The following is a 19,613-nucleotide window of genomic DNA, read 5'->3' on the forward strand; positions in this document are numbered from 1 at the left end:
GATATTTATACCTAGTACTAGTGATGAAAATGCCATCACCTATATTTTTAATCAATTATTTTTTATGCTAAATGTGAGTGGTAGCATGGACTACTGATAGTAAAGAGGTGTGCTGGAAAGAGAAAGGATTCTGCATCTAAAAGCTAGAATTCTAGGCTCAGTTCTTCTGCTAGGTCGTTCTCAGGCTTTGATCAAGTCACTTCATCTCTTTAGCCTCAGTTTTGAAAGCTGAAGGGATTGGATTAGATCAATGGTTTGTAGACTGTGTTCCTTACAGCCCTAGGTCCCTGGAAGGTTCCTCAGGAACACCTTGCTGCGTGAAGAGAGGCTGAGCCGAATCAGCTGCTGTCTGTTTCATAGGATGAGACTCTGTTACTGCTCGTGAGAGAAGAGTCTGCTCTAAGTGTTGCAAAACATTGGATTTGGCCATCTTTAAGGTCCTATATGTGATGCAGTATATTTCTTTGTTTGCAAATAAAAAAATGATAATATGAGGCAAGTTTTGCATAAATTAAATATCTATAATACAAATTAGTACAAATGCTTTTAATATCATAAATATATAAGTTGCTTCTTAATACAACCAGAATCTCTTTGGTTAAGAGCAACTCGCTTTTCTTGGACATTTTTCTTTTTTTTTTTTTTTTTTGGACATTTTTCTTAAATCAAATCCAAAACATAAGCTCCCAACCCTGCCTTTTGGAAAAGCTTGTATTCACATGCAGCTACAAATCTCACAAGAATTGTTGGACTATCCCAAGAAAGAAATTCACATTTATGTTTTTAATCCATTGATTTGGTTCTATTGTCATTAACATTAATAAAACCAGTCGATTACTTTTGGTAAAAAATAGACAATGTAGGCTCAAAGGAAACCTAATTTTCTGGCTTAGAAGCCTATCCAATCAATGGAATAAATTATAGTAAATCATGACGATAAATATTAAACTTAGTCCAAAGGAAATATTTTATTTTTCAACTGTTTTTCAACTGGGCAACTGGGTTATTTTGAACACGTAATGTACATTTCCCCATCTATATTATTAATATCTTATTTTCTCACTTGAAAATTGTGAAATTAATTTGTTCAATTTATTTATCATTTTGGAATATTTCTCAAACTGCAACACTGTCACCAAAATAAAGACTAGGTGATGATTATGACTTAATCTCATATTTCTTCTTAATATGTTACAAGGAAGCACCACCAGCAGCATGGGCAGGGCATGAGTCCTGCACATCAGTTAATTTCTGTGTGCCAATTTCCTCATCTGAAAAATGAAAACCTTGTCACCAACACATGTCTGAGTCTACTGCAAGGAAAGAATTTTCACAAGTTTCTGTAAATCTCTGGCATCATGAAATGATAAACAACAGATCTCACTCATCATGAAGCTACATCCAGCATACGACACCAAAAAGAAAAAGCAGCTGTGTCTGAGCCAGTTTTCCTCCCTATAAAGGTATTAGATATTTATACCTAGTACTAGTGATGAAATTGCCATTCTCTTCCCTCCAAAACCAAATTTAAGATAGGAATTATTTTTAAGATATACAGGCACATGTCATCTTATTGTACTTTGAAGATACCTTTTTGTTTACAAATTGAGGATTTGTGGCAACACTACACAAAGCAAGTCTGTTGGTGCCATTTTTCCAACAGCATTGGCTCACTTTCTGTCTCTGTGTCCTTTTTTGGTAATGCTCACATTATTTTAAAACGTTTTCATTAATAGTCTATGTGTTACGGGGATCTGTGATCAGTGATCTTTGATGTAACTACTATGACTTGCTGAAAGTTCAGAAGATGGTTAGCATTTTTTAGCAATAAAGTATTTCTTAACGAGGTATGTACATTTTATTTTAGACATAATGCTATTACACATTTAACAGACCATAGTATAGTGTAAACATAAGTTTTATCTGCCCTGGGAAGCCAAAAAATGTGTGTGACTCGCTTTCTTGCGAGATTTGCTTCATGGCGGTGGTCTGGAGCCGAACCTGCAGTCTCTCCGAGGTCTGCCTACTGCAATCACTAACACTTATGTGGTACTTTAAATTTATAGGGTATTTCACATGTTATGAACTGTGATCTTTACAAGAAGCTTGTTAAGGAGAAATTATTTTTATTTTACATCTGAGGATAATGAAGCCCATAAAAATGACTAATAGGATTGCTCAGCAAGTCTGAGAAGGAGCCAGCATTTGGACCAAGAATTCCATCTCTGAAGTCTTCCCCCTTCCACCAAACCAAGCTAGAATGCCAGATTCTTGGGTAACAACATACACTTTGGAAGTCAGATGGTCTGAGTAAGACCCTGGGTTGGACTAAACCCAGGAGTGGCTGAACAAAGCTCTGAACTTCCTCTGGCCACGGATCTTCCATTCTCATCTTCATCTTCCAACCCAATCTGAACTTGTCACCTGGACTTTCATTTGCCTTTTCATATGCAAACGTCCTCTTCGTACTATGACACGGATGGAAAGGACTAGGTGTTTATTCACGTTTGCACTCTCCTTAATAGCTTACCCCTAAGAAGCCCTAAACAAGCAACTATTTAAATGAATTGAGTTAATTCATTAATTTGTGGGGAAAAAAATTTCTTGAACACTCACTTTGTGACTCGCTTAGTGCTTGACCAGTAAACAGGACAGAGCGAGTCCGGCCACCATGGAGTTTATGGACAGATGTTGAATGACTACCAATAGTGACAAGCTCAGGGAAGAGTTGTTTGCCTCGAAATGGACAATGCAGGGAACTAGTGTGACACAACAGGGAAGCCCTCCGTAAAGAAGAGACATTTAATCCACCATTTAAGGTTGAAGGGGAAGGGAGACAGATGAAAAGGAAAATGCAAGCCAGGCAGAGCAACCAGCACTTGCACTGAGATGGAAAGTGCATCCTGTAAAACTCGTCTTAAATCCTTACTGAACCATCCTGTCTCAGAACCAAATCTAATAATGGTGTTGGGATCTTCAGGGCATGGCAGGAATCAGAACAGATTAAAATAACTTCTTCATATAGATAAATCACACATTCTTTTGGATCTTTAGAATACTTCAATAAGTGTATTCAGCCTTGCTATAAAAGCGGGGGGTAGGTTTGTGGTTCTCTCTCTTTTATCTGAAACTAAACGTTTTACTTCTAAATGTAGAGATTCAATATTCTAATTGGTGTCTAGCCTGGTTAAGAAACTGGATTCTTGTGAAACCAGTAGGAAAATGTTGTAAAGATTTATTCGGTCACAGCTGTTCTTTATAAGTAATTTCAGATTTTATAGTTGGTTGTAACTGTACTTCCAGCTGTAAATTAAGTCTTTATTGGGTGGGATCTGGGGAGCTGTTCTACGAGGTGTCATGAGGGTATGTGTGGTATCCCATATTGGAGAAAAATAGATAAATTATATTGCTTTACAGCAGACTCTATATGTGTAATTAAAACGAGATGTTCTCACAGTCCATATAGTTTTACAGTTTTAAAGCTTGTCGTAAAACTTACACACATACATGAACTGCCAGAGAGACACATGTTTTCACTTTATGTAGACGGATGCTAACAATCACCTTGGAATCTTTATGGGAGATTGTTACTGACCGAATTGCGTCTCCCCTCAAAATCGTGTGGACGCTCTAGCTTCAGGACCTTAGAAATGTGACTAAATTAAAGATGTAATAAAGATTAAATGAGGTCCTAAACATGGGATCTTAAACCAATATGACTGGTCTCTTTCAAGATGAAGGAAAAAAAAAAAAAAGATGTGCAGCCGGGACACGTGCACAGAGACAAGGCCACGTGAGGACACAGTGAGAAGGTGGCCATCTTCAAGCCAAGGAGAAAGGTCTAGGGTGAACCAAACCTTCTGACACCCTGATCTTGGACTTCCAGCCGCCAGAACCACTGTGAGACATAAGCCTCTGCTGTTTAAGCCCCTCCCCGGTCTGCAGACGTTATAACACACTGAGCAGACGAATATAGCAGCAGACTACACAGATACATATTTTACAGTCGTAGGTATGCATATACAAGCACATGCGAGCACACACAGACTGGCTATGTACAGTAAAGTTATCTAAAGTCATATGTGAAAACACTGGGGAGATTTTTATTATGTCTATGCATGTTAAAATTTTTGTTAGATTAAAAATGAGTATGCATAATTCATATTCATGCAGCCAGACAGCATCTGGATATTAATTAGGAGAAACAGAATTGTTTTTATGAAGTGGGGTCAATGTATGGGTACCCTCGAAGAAAAAAAAAGTTTTGGACATATTTACAAGGTGATGACTTCAGTTCGTAGAGAGAATTCAAGAGGCCGGGCTTCGTCTACCTACAGCTGCCAAAGAAGAATATTAAACTTGGACTCCACTGTTTCAAATTAAACTTTTTACATGTAGCTGTTATATTCCTGCCACTTATCAAGTTACCTTAAGAAGCTTTTTGTAAGTTTAATTAAGCCTGACTAATTCTCCAACAGTACAAAGGAAGATGAATTCCTTAAATATTTAATCCATTTATGACTCAAAGTGTCATTTTCTGAATGTGGCTGTTAAATTCTTGGAATTAATTACCCTTTGAGTTAAAGCTGCTTTTTCAGATGCTCAAGACATATAGTCACAGCTCATACAAGGCGTAAACTCAACATTTCATCTGTTCATCAAGAGAATTTATTCTAAATGCTATATTCAAAATCTCAACCTGGTAGGCTTATTCACAACCCTTAACTAAGGAATCTTTGACTGTAAGCTTTGTAACAATCAGGCACGATTGTTGGTTTTTCCTCTGCCTCCCTCTCCGTCCAAGTATTAATGAGTTAAAGGTTAGCTGTCCTCTGTTTGCACAATTGTTCTTCTTTTCATGGCAACTTTGTTCTCCTTAACTAACGTCAAGCCTCGTCTCCAGAAAGCTTTCCCCCAGTGTGATCGGCAGGCAGCACCATCATCATCAGTCTGTCCCTCTCCTCGGTAACATCTTAAAACACTGGATGCACCCATTACTTTATTTCCATTACATATTTCCTATTTGTTCTCTCCCGTATTTTGTAGGCTATCCAAGACTAGACATGTTCTTAAGACTAGATTTCCAAGAATACAAGGAAATCAATCAGGCAGCTCCCTTTATGGAGCACCTAATACCTCCAGAACAACACACTGGACTCCTATGTAAGAAAAGTGGAAGGTTAGATATACGAGGAAACAGAAAACACACCCATAAACACACCCACCGCCACAAAGACACAAGCACATGGGCACAAATCCTGACCACCTTGCGATCGTTAGTGCTCAGAAACCATCTCACTGTTCCGAGCACCATCCTAGACATGGAGGTGATGGGGGCTGCTGGTTAACTCAGCTCCTAAGGGAAGAAGCTGCCTTCTGATTGCAATCAAATTCCCTAAGGGATGTTAAGGGATTGAAAGAAGATGATAAATTAGCTATTTAGCTTTCACATTTGCAAGTCTCAATTTGGGGAAAGTTTATTCCCAGAGACCATCTTCTAGTGTCAGTAATACAAACGGTAACTGAGAAATATTTCTAGAGTAAGTGGCTGAGCAGAACTCCTTCCCTTCCTCCCCCACCTCCCACAAACCTTTGATTTGAAATATAACTATTTACATTGAAAATATAAAACACAAAAGAGTGTGCTCAAATTTCTTATTTTTTTAATAGCATGGATTCTAAAAATACTTTTGTCGTGAAGAAAAATAAGAATGGGGAAAGAAATTAATTAGAAGAGAAAACACCGCACTCCCACAGTCACTGGAACAGAAGTCGCCACGGCTGGGCGGCGGGCGGGCGCCCTGGGTCCGGGATACCTACCCCCTTTCATCATCCCCACTTCGTAGCATTTGCGGAGCCGGCAGGCCTGGCAGCTCTTCCTCCTGTTTTTATCAATCGTGCACTGGTTGGTAGCCGGACACATGTAGTCATTATGTCCTATCAAAAGCAAGAGGACAGAATTAGTATTATTTCAGGACATTTCGCCGGTCGGAATTGACAGGGAAGCTGTCTGGATGAGGCTTCCATATCACTCACTTGGCCTCACTGTGTTACTACCTCCGCCCGCTGTCCTTTCTCTGTTCTACTTGAAGTGTTAAAAAAAAGTGAGAACAAAAACAAAACTCTCCTAGACTTAATTTCTGCCTCCTCCAATTGTTTTGGGAGTTCTTTGGGCAAATCCCCTTCAGTTCACACAGCTTAGACTAGGGGCACACTGATTTTATAGATAGATAGAGGTTAAGTTTTCTCAGCAGATAAAGCTTTTTTTTGGACCAAGGCCACTCATCAAAACTGTTGTCCCGATAGAGCTGTGAGAATTTTCACAGAGTTTCAACGTGGCCTTTCTTTAAATACAATTTAAAGAATCCTTAAGTAGGTCTTCGAATGCAGCCCAGAACACCTAAATTCAAGTCGGGGGTGGGGGGTTGGGGCGGCAGGTTATAGTAAGTCAGTCCATAACCTCGTGGCTGGAGGACCCTGAGCAAGTCAGTTAACATCCCCGGGTCTCACTTGCGCCCTCTCTAACCGTTAGCTGCACAACATTATTCTCAGAATTAAATGTGAGAATGCATGTCAAGGGCATACCACAGTGCCCCGGGCGCGGCAAACACGGAATATCTATTAGTTGCGGCTGTTGTTTTATTCTAAATCCTCTTCCTTTTCTCTCCTGTCTATTGAATCTCTCTCACTCAAATGCTTCTTTCTCATTGGCTTTTATCACATCGTGCAAGCTTGTCCCACACAAAAAGGTCTCCCTTGACCTCACTTCACTCTTGAACGTCAGTCTTACATCCTATCCCTCCTTCTCAGCTCAGCTCCTCACAGATGGCCACGCACGAGGCCTCACTTATCCTCCTTTTTCTCCTGCGTGGCTCAACCTGCGTCAATCTGGTTTCCATCTTTGTTGCTCCACCAAAGCAGCTTCCCTGAAACCACCAATGACTTTTGTGGCTGAATTCAACAGATACTTTTGGCCCACATGATACCTGCCTAATCAGAAGCATCTGACAATTCCTCCCGTCCTCCTGAAACGTGTTTTCCTCGATTTCTAGAACACAGAACACCCCCAGCATTCCTTCAACCTCTCAGGCTGTGGCTTCCCAGAATTTGCAGGTTCACCTCCCTCGACCCAGCAATAAGCCAGAGCTGCACAGGGCTCAGTGTCAGGCCCTTTTCTTTTCTTGTGCCTGTGAATTCTCCCACCAGAAAATCCATTCCACACCTATGGCTTTCATCGGCACTAAACGCACATGACTCACAGACTTAGACTCCCAGCTCCACCCTCCTCTCTGAACTCTAGAGACAAATATCCAATGGCCCACACGAAGTTTCTGCTCTAAGATTTAGAAGTCACCTCCATTTCTTCGTCCATCAAAAGAAGTCTAGCTGACAGCATACAGACTATTAAACAGATTTAAAAGTATTGGCATGTTTTTATAAAGTCCATTTATATAAGTCTAAATTCTTATACCTCTTGGGAAAATGCCCTGAATTTACACTGAGAAGATGATATATACTATTTTACAACATGTTTTCCATTCACACATAAAAAGTAGGTATATATGCTACCTTTATTCAGATTCTCTCTTTGAGTCCCTATTTTCTCATTTACCAAGGACAAGATGCAACATGTAGTGGAATGTTTTAACTACAGACTTCTTTGTTCTTTTTTCAACTTAAGGGTCAGTCCAGATAGGAGAAGGTGGAGTGGGGACTTAACAAGAAACGTTAGTCTCATAAAGCTCGATTCTCCATCTTTAGCTAATATATTACAAAAGTCCCTGTATAAACAGTCCTCTGATTAAATTAACACTTGCATTCTTCTGTTGCATAATAGGACCCAACTAGTTAGCAGAGTTCTAACCCTGTAACTTCAGTAAAAGACCACACACTGCCTCACATATCTAGACATACTTATAATTTTTAGAATTTTCCCTATTAACAGGGACAAATTGAGGAAATAATAGAACTAGAAATAAAATTTAGCTGGACAGATGTAAACTCTAAGCAAAAGTATATTCTTCTTACACCTCAAAGAAACTCTTAGTGTTTGGTCCCCTATGGTGTTTATGCAGTACATACTGACTTCTTTTAACTCTTAAAAAATGAGTTTATATTAAGTCTCAGAAGAAAACAGTCAATAATCATTTGAATCAAAAATGAGTTGGATTCACTTTCTCTCCCCAAAGCCAGATGTTTTGCAAGCCAGAAGATGGGAGAACTGAATTGGGTCAGGAGTCAACTGGTAAAATCTTATGTTTGGATTGGCCAGCCATTGTAGATGTGTATCTCTATAAAACCAAGTGAAATTCTTGAATGAACATGTTAAACTGATAATATGCTAGATCTGTACAATTGAATTCATCCCTCAGCAAGAATGAAAATAGAGACACAACAGAATCATGTTCATAATGCAAACCTTTTATGACAAAACTGGGTTTTCTCTTGCCCAAACGACTCAAAAACAACTTAGAATTGACAAACAGATAGCCAGAAAAAATTAGTAAGTATATGTTTGATGTATACAATTAAACAAATTCTTCTGAACCAAACACCATTAACAACTATCTGTAAGTCTTCAACTTTCATCAAAAGAGAGAAAAAAAAAAACAAAGTAGTTTTTTGTTCGCTAAGGAAAATAATTTGATAAAGGTGTGTTCTTAAAGCAACTGGTTTCTTAAGTTTCTTTAAGAAGAAACTTCTTTTCAAATTTTATTACTTGGTCTTGTGAAAATAAGGCAAGAGAAAAATCTTACTGAAAAAAAAAAAAAAACCTCACACCAGCTGTATTAATGAAACGTACAGTGTTTTTACTGAATACACTGAAGAACTCTGTGTACCTGCGACCTGACCAGCCCCTAAGTTCCTCTTGCACAGCAGGAGGTACAAGAGGCCAGATCCGAGGTGTGAGCTGCAGGTGGAGGTTTGGAGAAATAATCACGATTTTCTTGCCCACCAAAAAAGAAAGCCTTTGAGCTAATTTAGGATTTGAATAACAGGAAGTGGGGAAGAGAGAAGGGGAGTGAAACACAGGCAGGAGACAGGAAGAGTGGGGAGAGGAATCTGTGAGCAGGAATTACCACGCTCACCCATGGCTCCTGGGGCAACAGGAGACACAGAGCTTTTCCCCAAACCTCTCTGGGATTCTTTCCCTTGATTTTTTGTTTTCCCTTTTCTTTTTCTTTTCCCTCTTTCAGCTGTTTCTGCATTATTATCATCACACAGAAAGTCTATATTCGTTAGTTACAAAAATTAGCAACGACCCATATTCAGAGATTCAAAAGAAATATAAAAACAAACCAAATGAAAACAAGCAGGTGAGGATGTGAGAAAAAGGGAGCCCTTGTGCACTGCTGGTGGGAATGAAAACCGATGCAGCCACTATGGAAAATGGTATGGAAGTTCCTCAAGAAATTAAAAATAGAACTACCATATGATCCAGCAATGCCACTTGTGGGTATATATGCAAAGGAAATGAAATCACTATCTCAAAGAGATATCTGTACTCACAGGTTCACAGCATCGTTGTTCACAACAGCCAAGGTATGATACAACCTAAGTGTGTGTTGACACATGAATGGATAAAGAAAATGTGGAATGTGTATGTGTGTGTATATCTATATATATATAGAGAGAGATATATATATAAAATGGGATATTGTTCACCCTTAAAAAAGAAATCTTGTCATTTTTGACAACGTGGATGAGCCTGGAAGGCATTATGTTAAGTGAAATAAGCCAGACAGAGAAAGATAAATACTGCGTGACATCACTTATATATGGAATCTGAAAAAAAAAAAGTCAAACTCATAGAAACAAAATAGAAAAGTGATTGTCAGGGGCTGGGGGTGAGGAAAATGGGGAGAAGCTTGTAAAAAGGCACAAACTTTCGGTTACAAGATGAGTAAGGTCTGAGGATCTAATGTATAATGTGGTGACTATAGTTGATAGTGCTGTATTATTTAATTGAAATTCGCTCAGAGAGTAGAAGTTAAGTGTTCTCACCAAAAAAAGAAAAAAGAAAAGAAAGAAAACGTAAATATATGAGGTGATGGATGTGTTAATTCAATGGGGAGAAATCCTTTCACAATACATATGTATGTCAGATCATTACAATGTAAACGTTAAACATCACACCATTTTATTTGTCGATTATACCTCAATAAAGTTGAGCAAAGCAATGGTCACAACACCCTATGACCCCAAAACTCAGGTCCACAAAAATAAGACTTGGTCCTGAAGGACGAAACCAGCAGAGGGAGAGGCGAGTCTGCTCTTCAACACTGGATGGGGCCAGACATTAGCATAAAGAGCAGCTCTTTATGGATGCAGCAGGGCCAAGAAGTGAGAAATAAGACCTCATATTACCCGTGAATTATCTTCACCTCTACTCCTGTTCTGATGCCTCGCTGGGTTTCCAAGATAAGTGTATTTTATGACTGCCTCCAAATAAAAACGAACATATTCTAATAAATTTAAAGCTCGTTCTTTGTAGAAATGGTTTTGTGAAATAAAAGGTTATCTTTTTTTCCCTCCAACATTTTGGCTATGTATGCATTTTAATATGACTCATTTAACTAATAATGATGTATTTTCATAGTGCTTAACCCCTTCACTGCCATCACCAAAGAACAGGTTTGGCTGTGAAAATAATGGGTCCATTTTATTATTTCCCACAGAAAATTGAAATTCTTAATGATGAATAATTAATAACATCAAAGTATTAGTAGGGGGGAGGGACCTCTTAATCAAAGAGTCTCCTATACATGAAATATATGGACTGTTCCGTAACTGAAGCTAAAATACAGTGCACTACTTATGGCTTAGTAGCTGAAGATAAGGTACTTAAAATATTTGCTTCAGTCATACCACATAAATCTGCAGAGCAACTTTCCTCAATAGTATTTCTGTGATATGAATTTAGTACATTTTTTTTTCCTTCTTTATGACGTTCTAACTTGTGGAATCAGAAGTTGCACTTGAACTGTGGTTTCCAACTATTTCTTTCATTGGCACATTTCAAAGTCTGAAGGAAGCACATGCACAGATTTAATTCATAAGCAGAAAAACTTCAATATTTATGACATCAACTCATTTTATGCTTTTTACAAATGAGCTCGATAAAGATATACATAGTACTCTCGGGGAAAAAAATGCATCAAAATCAAGAAGACTTTCACGAGGTCAGGCAAAAAGCCAAGTATGAAAGCTAGTGAAAGGTAAGGAATTAGCACTTAATATTTTTATCGAGGCATTGGAGCATTTAGCTAACTGTTCACATTTTTAAGGCATGGAAATGCAAATGAATTCTCAAATTAAAGACAAATTAACTCTCCAATGGTTAAGTAACCACAAATTAAAAAAGAAAGCCAACTTTAGCTAATCCTATCAAAAAGCCTCATTGGAGGGTTCCAACAGAATAGTATTTTATTTTCAAAGTCCCATTCATTTATACCTGATTGATCCACAAATTTAGCTAACATCTATATAGCTTGGCTACCTTTACCGCCTTTTTATTAAAGGATCTCATCAAATATTTGCATAAAATTAACTAGCATTTACTAAAATTTGAAGTATCCAAGAGCGGTACACAAATTGTTTAAGGTACCAAATAAGATGTCAACATCAGCATTCCCTTCTCCTTCTGAGACCCAATATGTATTTATAGAGTGTTAAATACAATTTTAAATTTAATATGGACTCACAGGATCTTATACATATTTGGCCAAAAGGAAACCTACAACTTTTTAGTTTTATCAGTGAAAGATTATATTTTTCTTGAAGTGTTAAGGTACAGAAAACATGTCAAAACATAGTTTTGAGCCTTAGTGTTGGGAAAACAAGAATTTGCACATGACTTTTCAAAGCACTGTAATATAAACGAGCAACTACCCAGACCCGAGTGGGGGGGTTCCAGCTACTGCCTCTCCTCTGCTTGTTCACTTCACATTTGCAAGCAGTTCTTGTCTGGGATGCAACTGCATGAGATCATCTGACCAAACATTCTCGCTGCTAAGGAAACTGACCCATTTGGGTCCCAAGTGTGATGTGGCAGGCACTGTTATACATGGATTATTTCACTTAATCCCCCAGCAAATTTATGAGGAAGGGATTATATTAATCTCCATTCTATAGATGGAACACCATGATAAAAGTTATAAAGCCTGCTCAGAACCATAAAGCAAGCAAGTGGCAGATGGTTTTTGAAGCAAGGACTCCCTTCTTCCAGAAGTTGAAGTCTTACGCGCACACGGAAGGCTCAACTTCCTCAAAAGGCAAAGTCTTCCCTCAGGAACTGTATCTACTTCCCCAAGGCAATAATGGTAGGATTCTCTGCAACTGAGTGACCACTGAGTGTTCTGCTTCCTAGGAAGCTCATGATAAAAAAGTAAAAAGGGAGTTATTAATAGAGCCAATCTTGTTGTCTTCTATTTAACATATCTGCAAGATAAATACTGTGCCAGGCCAAACCAGTGTTGAATTCGTTTGGCCGTAAAGTTTGACTTAGATCACAGGGATGAAATGAATGGTCCAATTCTCCTGGAAACGACTGTACAGAGGAACGGAAGTAGCTCCCTCCTTTACCCTCCAAGGAAAATACTGACTTACTGCATTATCTCCACCTACTCCAACCCAGACTCACGAGGGGCGCTTGACCTCAGCAGCGTCCTACACATCCATTTACTGTGACCAAAGGAAAGAAGTGTTACGGGAGTCGCTGAGTAGAACTAAAGAACCAGCCCAAATGGTAATGTTGTTGGGGTCCGCCAGCACAAGGAACAGGAAAGGGAGCAGGAAATTTGTTGTAGAAATGGGAGTTCAAAAGATTTTTAATTAGAATGGGAATGAATGATTTTCATCAAAAAGTTTTCAAAGTTACACCAAGGAAAAAAAATTGCACCCAAACATGCACGAATCATCTCTGAGCAGTAAAGCAGTTAAGGCAGAGGCGACATGAAGACGTCTGAGACGGCTCTGCCGAGCTCTCAAAGAGGAAGAAGTCAAAGGTACCGGTGGTTTGTGCCAGGTGTCTTGAAAATTGTTCTTATCATTAATCAGAAGGAGGATCTGATTTGGGAGTCAGGTGGGGAGAAGAGGTTGAGAACAATTTTACACACGTTGTGTTTGAGATTTCAGTAGCACACCAATAAACAAGTACCCAACAGGCTGTTGAAAATGCGGTACTGAAGCTTGGGAGGAAGGTCAAAAGGAAGCTGGAGATCATATGATCCAGAAATTCTACTTCTGGATATGTGCCCCAAAGAACTGAAAGCAGGGACTCAAACAGATATTTGTACACCCATGTTCACAGTAGCATTATTCAATATAGCTAACAGGTGGAAACAACCCAAAGGTCCATTGATAGATAAACAGACAAACCAAATGTGGTATATACAGTAGTCCCCACCTCCACCATCCACAGGGGATATGTTCCAAGAACCCCAGTGGATGCCTGAAACCACAGATAGTACTGACTCCTATATATACTATATTTTTCCTCTACGAACATATCCAAGATAAAGCACAGTAAGAGACTATCTGAATTGCTAACATCTCTACTCTTGCATTTTGGTGCCATTATTAGGCAAAATAAGAGTTACTTGAACACAAGCACCGTGATACCTCAATAGTCAATCTGATAAGCCAGATGGCTACGGAGTGACAAACTGCGGGATACACTGGCTAAAGGGATGACTCACATCCCTGAGCAGGACAAAGCTGGATAGCAAAAGATTTCATCACACTACTCGGAACTTATCCAATTTAAAACTTATCAATTGTTTGTTTCTGGAACTTTCCATTCAATATTTTCGGACCACAGTTGACCACAGGTAACTGAAACCAAGGAAAGCAAAACTGCATGTACGGAGGACTGCTACACATAAAATGGAGTTTTACTCAGCTTTAAGGAGGAGTGAAATTCTGCTACATGCTAAAACATGGATGAACCCTGAAGACGTTATGCTAAGTGAAATACGCCGGACACAGAAGGACAAATATTGCATGGTTCCACTTACACGATGTGCCTAGAGCACTCAAACTCATAGAGGCAGAAAGTTGAATAGGAGTTACCAAGTGTTGCGGGGAGGGGGGCATGGGGAATTATTGTTCAGTGAGTACAGGTTTCCATTTGGGCTGATAAAGAAGTTCTAGAGATGGCTGAACACATTTAATGCCACTGAACTATAAACTTGAAAATGATTAAAATGATAAATCTTATATTTTACCACAATTTTTAAAAAATGAAGTTGAAAATATCTTCTTCCATTTGGTCGGCTGTCTGTTCATGGTTTCAGGTCTTACATTCAAGTCTTTAATCCATTTTGAGTCAATTTTTGAGTATGGTGTAAGATAATGGTTTAGCTTCATTCTTCCATATGTGGCTGTCCAGTTTTCTCAACACCATTTACTGAATACACTATCCTTTCTCTATTATACATTCTTTGTTCCTTTGTTGTAAATTAACTGTCCATATATGTGTGGGTTTATTTCTGAGCTCTCAATTCTGTTTCTGATAAGGGGTTAATATCCAAAATATATAAAGAACTCATATAACTCAACAATAAAAAAAAACTCAATTAAAAAATGGCAGAGGAACTGAACAGAGATTTTTCCAAAGAAGACGTACAGATGGCCAACAGGCACATGAAAAGATGTTTCAACATCACTAGTTATTAGGGAAATGCAAATCAAAACCACAATGAGATATCACCTCACACCCATTACAATGGCTATTATCAAAAAGGCAAGAAATAAGAAGTGTTGAAAAGGATGTGGAGAAAAAGGAAACCTCCTACACTGTTGGTGGGAATGTAAGTTGATGAAGCCACTATGGAAAATAGTACAGAGATTCCTAAAAAAAAAATTAAGAATAGAACTACCATATGATCCAGCTATTACATTTCTGGGTATTTATCTAAAGAATACAAAAACACTAATTCAAAGAGACATGTGCACCCCTCTGTTTACTGCAGTATTACTTGTAATAGCCAATCCATGGATACAAGGTAAGTGCCTATCAACGGACGAATGGATAAAGAAGACGTGGTGTATATACACAGTGGAATACTATTCAGCTGCAAATAGATGAAATCTTACCCTTTGTGACAACATGGTTGGACCTTGAGGATATTATGCCAAATGAAATAAGTCAGACAGAAAGACAAATACTGTATGATCTCAACCATATGTGGAATATAAATCCATCCATCCATCAATCAATTAAATCAAGCCAAATAAAAATAAAAACATAGACACAGAGAAAAGACTCACAGTTACCAGAGAGGAAGAGAGGTAGGGAAATAGTGAAGTCGGTCAAGGAGGTCAACAGGACAGATGTAAACTAAACTTTTGGTGATGAGCATGCCACAGTGTATATTGAAGTTGAAATACAGTCTTGTACACATGACACTTATATAATGCTATAGACCAATAAGATAAATAAATAAAAATGAAGTTGGAGGTGTAGAAAGCATCTCCATGAGGCAGGGCAGGAAAAGGAATCAAAGTGTGCGTTTTCAGTTGGCCTATTCGAATTTTCTTTTGTGTGACTGGGTCCTGGGACAGGCTAGCAGCACTGGCCATGCTCCCCGAGGACCAGGCACTGCGCAAAGTGACTTTAGCCCTTTATCTCATTGAAGCATCATAACTGATGAGGTAGGTTACTGTAATTCCCATGTTACAGCAGCAGAAGCTGAGACTTCAAAGGACTAAACAACTTGCTGAGGACACTCAGCTGGTAGCTGGCAGAGCCATGACTGAAATCCAAGTCTGTCTCATTCACCAATCCTCACCCCTCCGGGAACACCACAATAGCGTTGGAAAAATAAGAGAGAACTTGGTAACTACAGAACCAGAATGCCTAAATATTGTTATAGTTTACACTGTAATAAAAATATAATTCCCTAAATTTGAAAACTGCACCTCTTGGGGAGTGATGGAAATGTTAGCTATCGTGATTGTGGTGGTGGTTTCATTGGTGTGTACAGCTATCAAAATTCATCAAATTGTACATTTGAAATATGTGTAGTTTACTGTACAGGAATCATACCACAATAAAGGTGTTTTAAAAAAGAATAAATGCAAAATATACATATATTATATATATAATATATATATAATTCCCTAATATAATCACACTATTATATCATTGGGAGGGCATTTCAGAAGCAGTAATGAAATTACATAAAACCTGAGATTGCCAATACTTCCGTAATTAAAGACATGAAAGATTAATCACGTGAACTATATTCATCAGTAGATTATAACACATATTATAAAAAATCTTCCTGAAAACCCTCTCAGCACGCTCCAGCAGAAAGTAAAGAGAGAAAAAGAAAGTAGAAAGTGAGGTATTGAGGAAGAAAACAAAAAATACACACTTTGTAAAAGAACAACTGTGGTATTATGTTTGGAAATAAAGTTTGACTCAGATATTAAAGTGAATATTCTCTGATTTACAGCCAGTGCAATGAGCCAAACAAAATGAAATAGAATTTGGCTGTCTCAGTGAACACATTCCTAAAAATCCAGTGAGGACATTCAATGTGCCATGATTTGAACAATTTCACAACCACATCTGTACGTAATGACATGCAAATAAAAACAGTATGCCTTAATAATGCATCCCCAAATTACAGTTTTACAGTTAGTCAATTCTAATATATCTTATCAATGACAACCACCACCTATAAATGGCATTTTATTTTTATTTTTTCATAAAAATATTTTTTGTACCTAAGTACATTTTTAAAGGAGAAAAATTTTAAGGAATTCTAGGAAAGATAATTGTCCTGGAAAGTTTCTTTTTCTGAATGAAAACAAAGTAAAAAGGAAATCTATCTATCTGCCTTCACCAGACCCCAGTCTGCTAAAAAGTTTGGCCAGGCCAGCAACACAATCCCTCTCCTCGCCCAGCCTCACTTACCATGTGCAAAACCACAACAGTTTTAAGCACCTGGCATAGGATCAAACCAACAGCTGCAATAAAGGAACACATAATGAAATCAGTAACTACCATCTCATTGTAATACCCCAGAGACAGTGAACTGCTTTCAATAATGCCTCTTAGGGCTCAACAAATAAGCAAGTGCTGTTTCACAGCCCAGAAAAGGACTTTCTGAAATTGCTCCTTCTGGGACAATAGGTAAGTGTCAAAGAGGAGACCAGCGCGACAATTGGTGCCAGGAGTTCAATGCCAGGCACTGTTCCGCTCACCTCTAAGACCGTCTCCTTTGCTCTGTTCAATTGTCTCTAGAGAGTTCTCCAAGCTTTCTTCCTACTTATACTCATTGAACGTCCACACACTCGTGTCCAAAAGCAGTAGAAACAATTTCAAACTGTTCTTGCCCCAAATTGAAGACGTAAGTAACAAGAAAATGGTTGAGCGATCAGAGCAAGAGGGTTAAACTCAGAGACCCTGAGCAGAGTTGCGCTTCCCATCCTGGGTGCCTAGAGCCTAGAACCGCCAGTAAGTACCATGTCCTACTCTCCCATCTCTGGGCCATCGTGGTGCTTTAAGGAGAAATAGAAAGACTGTATTAACTAAGATCTGGTGTGGTGTCAGCCATGAATGTCCTTCAAGCTGCCTCACCCGAATGTTCCCTTACAGATGTTTGAGCATCTAATCGCTACCTACGGGGTTTCATCCATCTTCAGGAGCCCTCCAAAATTAACTCCCCAGGGGAAGTTCCTCTCAGGCATCCTGATAAAGATAAGGAAAGAAGACACAGGCGCTTCTGATTCAATAGTCAGAGGTCCCCTCTAGCATGATTTATTTAACACATAAATTCAGTCTTTTATTTTAATTGAAGTTCACTTCAAAAATGTGGAAATAAACCAAAAGACAGTCTGTCGGACTTCAAAATAACTACTAATTGACTTTCTCAGCTTGAATAACAATTTCTCCTAACAAGTAGAAATAAATGGATGCTGGTTTTCATTCATGACATTGCCATTGAACCTTCCTTCACAGAATGGTCGTTTGCTAAAACAAAACAAAACCTATGCATGAGGAAAATTGTTTTGTATCGAATTGTACTCACTGGCATCGTAAATTTAACCCAGAGCAGCACAGATAATCAATTTCACACATTTTATAGTCTGCATGGCTGGGGGTAGTTTCTTCAACAAATGCTGCTGTAGCCCTGCAGCCTGGCAAAGGCTGTGTGAATATTAGATACTCAGTAAATGAATGAGTGGGAGGCAGAGGTAATAGTAAAATCCACACTGCCCGGGCATCCAGACAGCGCAAGTCTGCGTGGTCACAGTGCCCTGGAGGGAGCGTCCTCAGACGAGCCACTGCACCGTGCTTGGAAAGTTTTCTCATTTCTCAAAGGCGTCTGGGCTTCTCATCTATATGCTGGCCACAGCCCACTGTAGCTGATGAGAATAAGAGAGCCTGGAAAAATCTAGAGTCTCCTTCCCTCCCCTCTCTGGAACTGGCCTCAGAAAAGAAAATGACATAGCTGTGTGGCCTGAACAAGCAATCTGATTGATGTCTTGGTCCCAGAGCCTCATCCGTAAAAGGAAAAAGTTAAAAATCTGCTGATCACTAGGGCCCATTCGAGCTCTCAACTTTGATTATTCCCTTTTCTCACGTTCCTCAAGTCCACACTTCCTTTTTATCCAGCTTCTTGGTGTTCCAAATGGATGATTTTTTTTTTCAATGCTTCCAAGATTTTACCTCCACTTGTGGTCGCTGCACTAAGTAGAAGGGATACAGGCACATTTAGGGAATGTCGCAGTGCTGAGAATATTGAACTATTTGACCCCAGACACCACGCCATCCTGAGTGAACCAGGCAACCCCACCGGGCCTCTGGGTACATCCCCTAGTGGCTACTGTGAGGCCCAGAAAGATAATACATGCAAATGCATGTACTGGTCAAATGCAAAACTTTGTGCCAATAGAAGGTATTACTAGGGACTAATATATAGCGATTAAAATAAAGTAAGACTTGTATGTACTAATATGCAAAAACCTCCATTATACATGATTCAGCGAGAAAAGCGAGGCACAAAATAATGTGTAGAGTATAAAGCCACTCATTACCAAAATATCCATATGTGTGTATGTCTATGTATACTTCTGTAATTTGGGGAAGAAGCTGTTAATAGTGTCTACCTATCGAGAAAGGAAGTACGGATTTTGGAATGAGATCAGAAGAAGACCTTAAGTTTTCATCATACTCTTTACCATTTAACCACATATATTTGTACACTCATTGATCTTTTTTGAAATAATCCAAAAAACATATATTTAAAAAAATTTCTAACCAACATCTTCCTGGCATCAACATTCTTCCTTTCTTTTCTAGATCTGCTACTCCTCCATTCAGTGGTTATTTCTTTCTACTCAGCAACCCATGGACCAAGCAATAAACTTACCCACCAGAATCTTGTTAAGCAAGAGAAAACACTGCATTTCTTTTATAAAGAATGGGAAAAAGGCAAAGTGTGAGCTGTGTTTTTTGCTCTTCAGATACTCCAGCAGAGAACCAGTACCAGATGCCCAGACCACAGGCAGACACTCCAGTCTGTTCTGCTCCAGCAGAGAAGCCAGCCTGAGCATCTGACTCTCCTCCTGCCCCGGCTGGGCCTGCCACTCCTTGC

The 19,613-nt window shown here is 38.9% G+C and overlaps 1 protein-coding gene across 3 annotated transcripts in view; it reads right to left on the reverse strand.

Annotated features, from left to right (window-relative positions):
• ESR1 (estrogen receptor 1) overlaps nucleotides 1-19,613 on the reverse strand; it is a 233,883-nt gene that overhangs the window by 160,583 nt on the left and 53,687 nt on the right. For all 3 annotated transcript variants that reach the window (XM_031456560.2, XM_064486570.1, XM_064486571.1), the window contains one exon: nucleotides 5,821-5,937. In XM_031456560.2, the coding sequence (XP_031312420.2) occupies nucleotides 5,821-5,937 (117 nt within the window). The remainder of the gene's footprint in view (nucleotides 1-5,820; nucleotides 5,938-19,613) is intronic.

Source organism: Camelus dromedarius, chromosome 6 (genome assembly GCF_036321535.1).
Source record: "Camelus dromedarius isolate mCamDro1 chromosome 6, mCamDro1.pat, whole genome shotgun sequence".
NCBI classification, from domain to species: Eukaryota; Metazoa; Chordata; class Mammalia; order Artiodactyla; family Camelidae; genus Camelus; species Camelus dromedarius.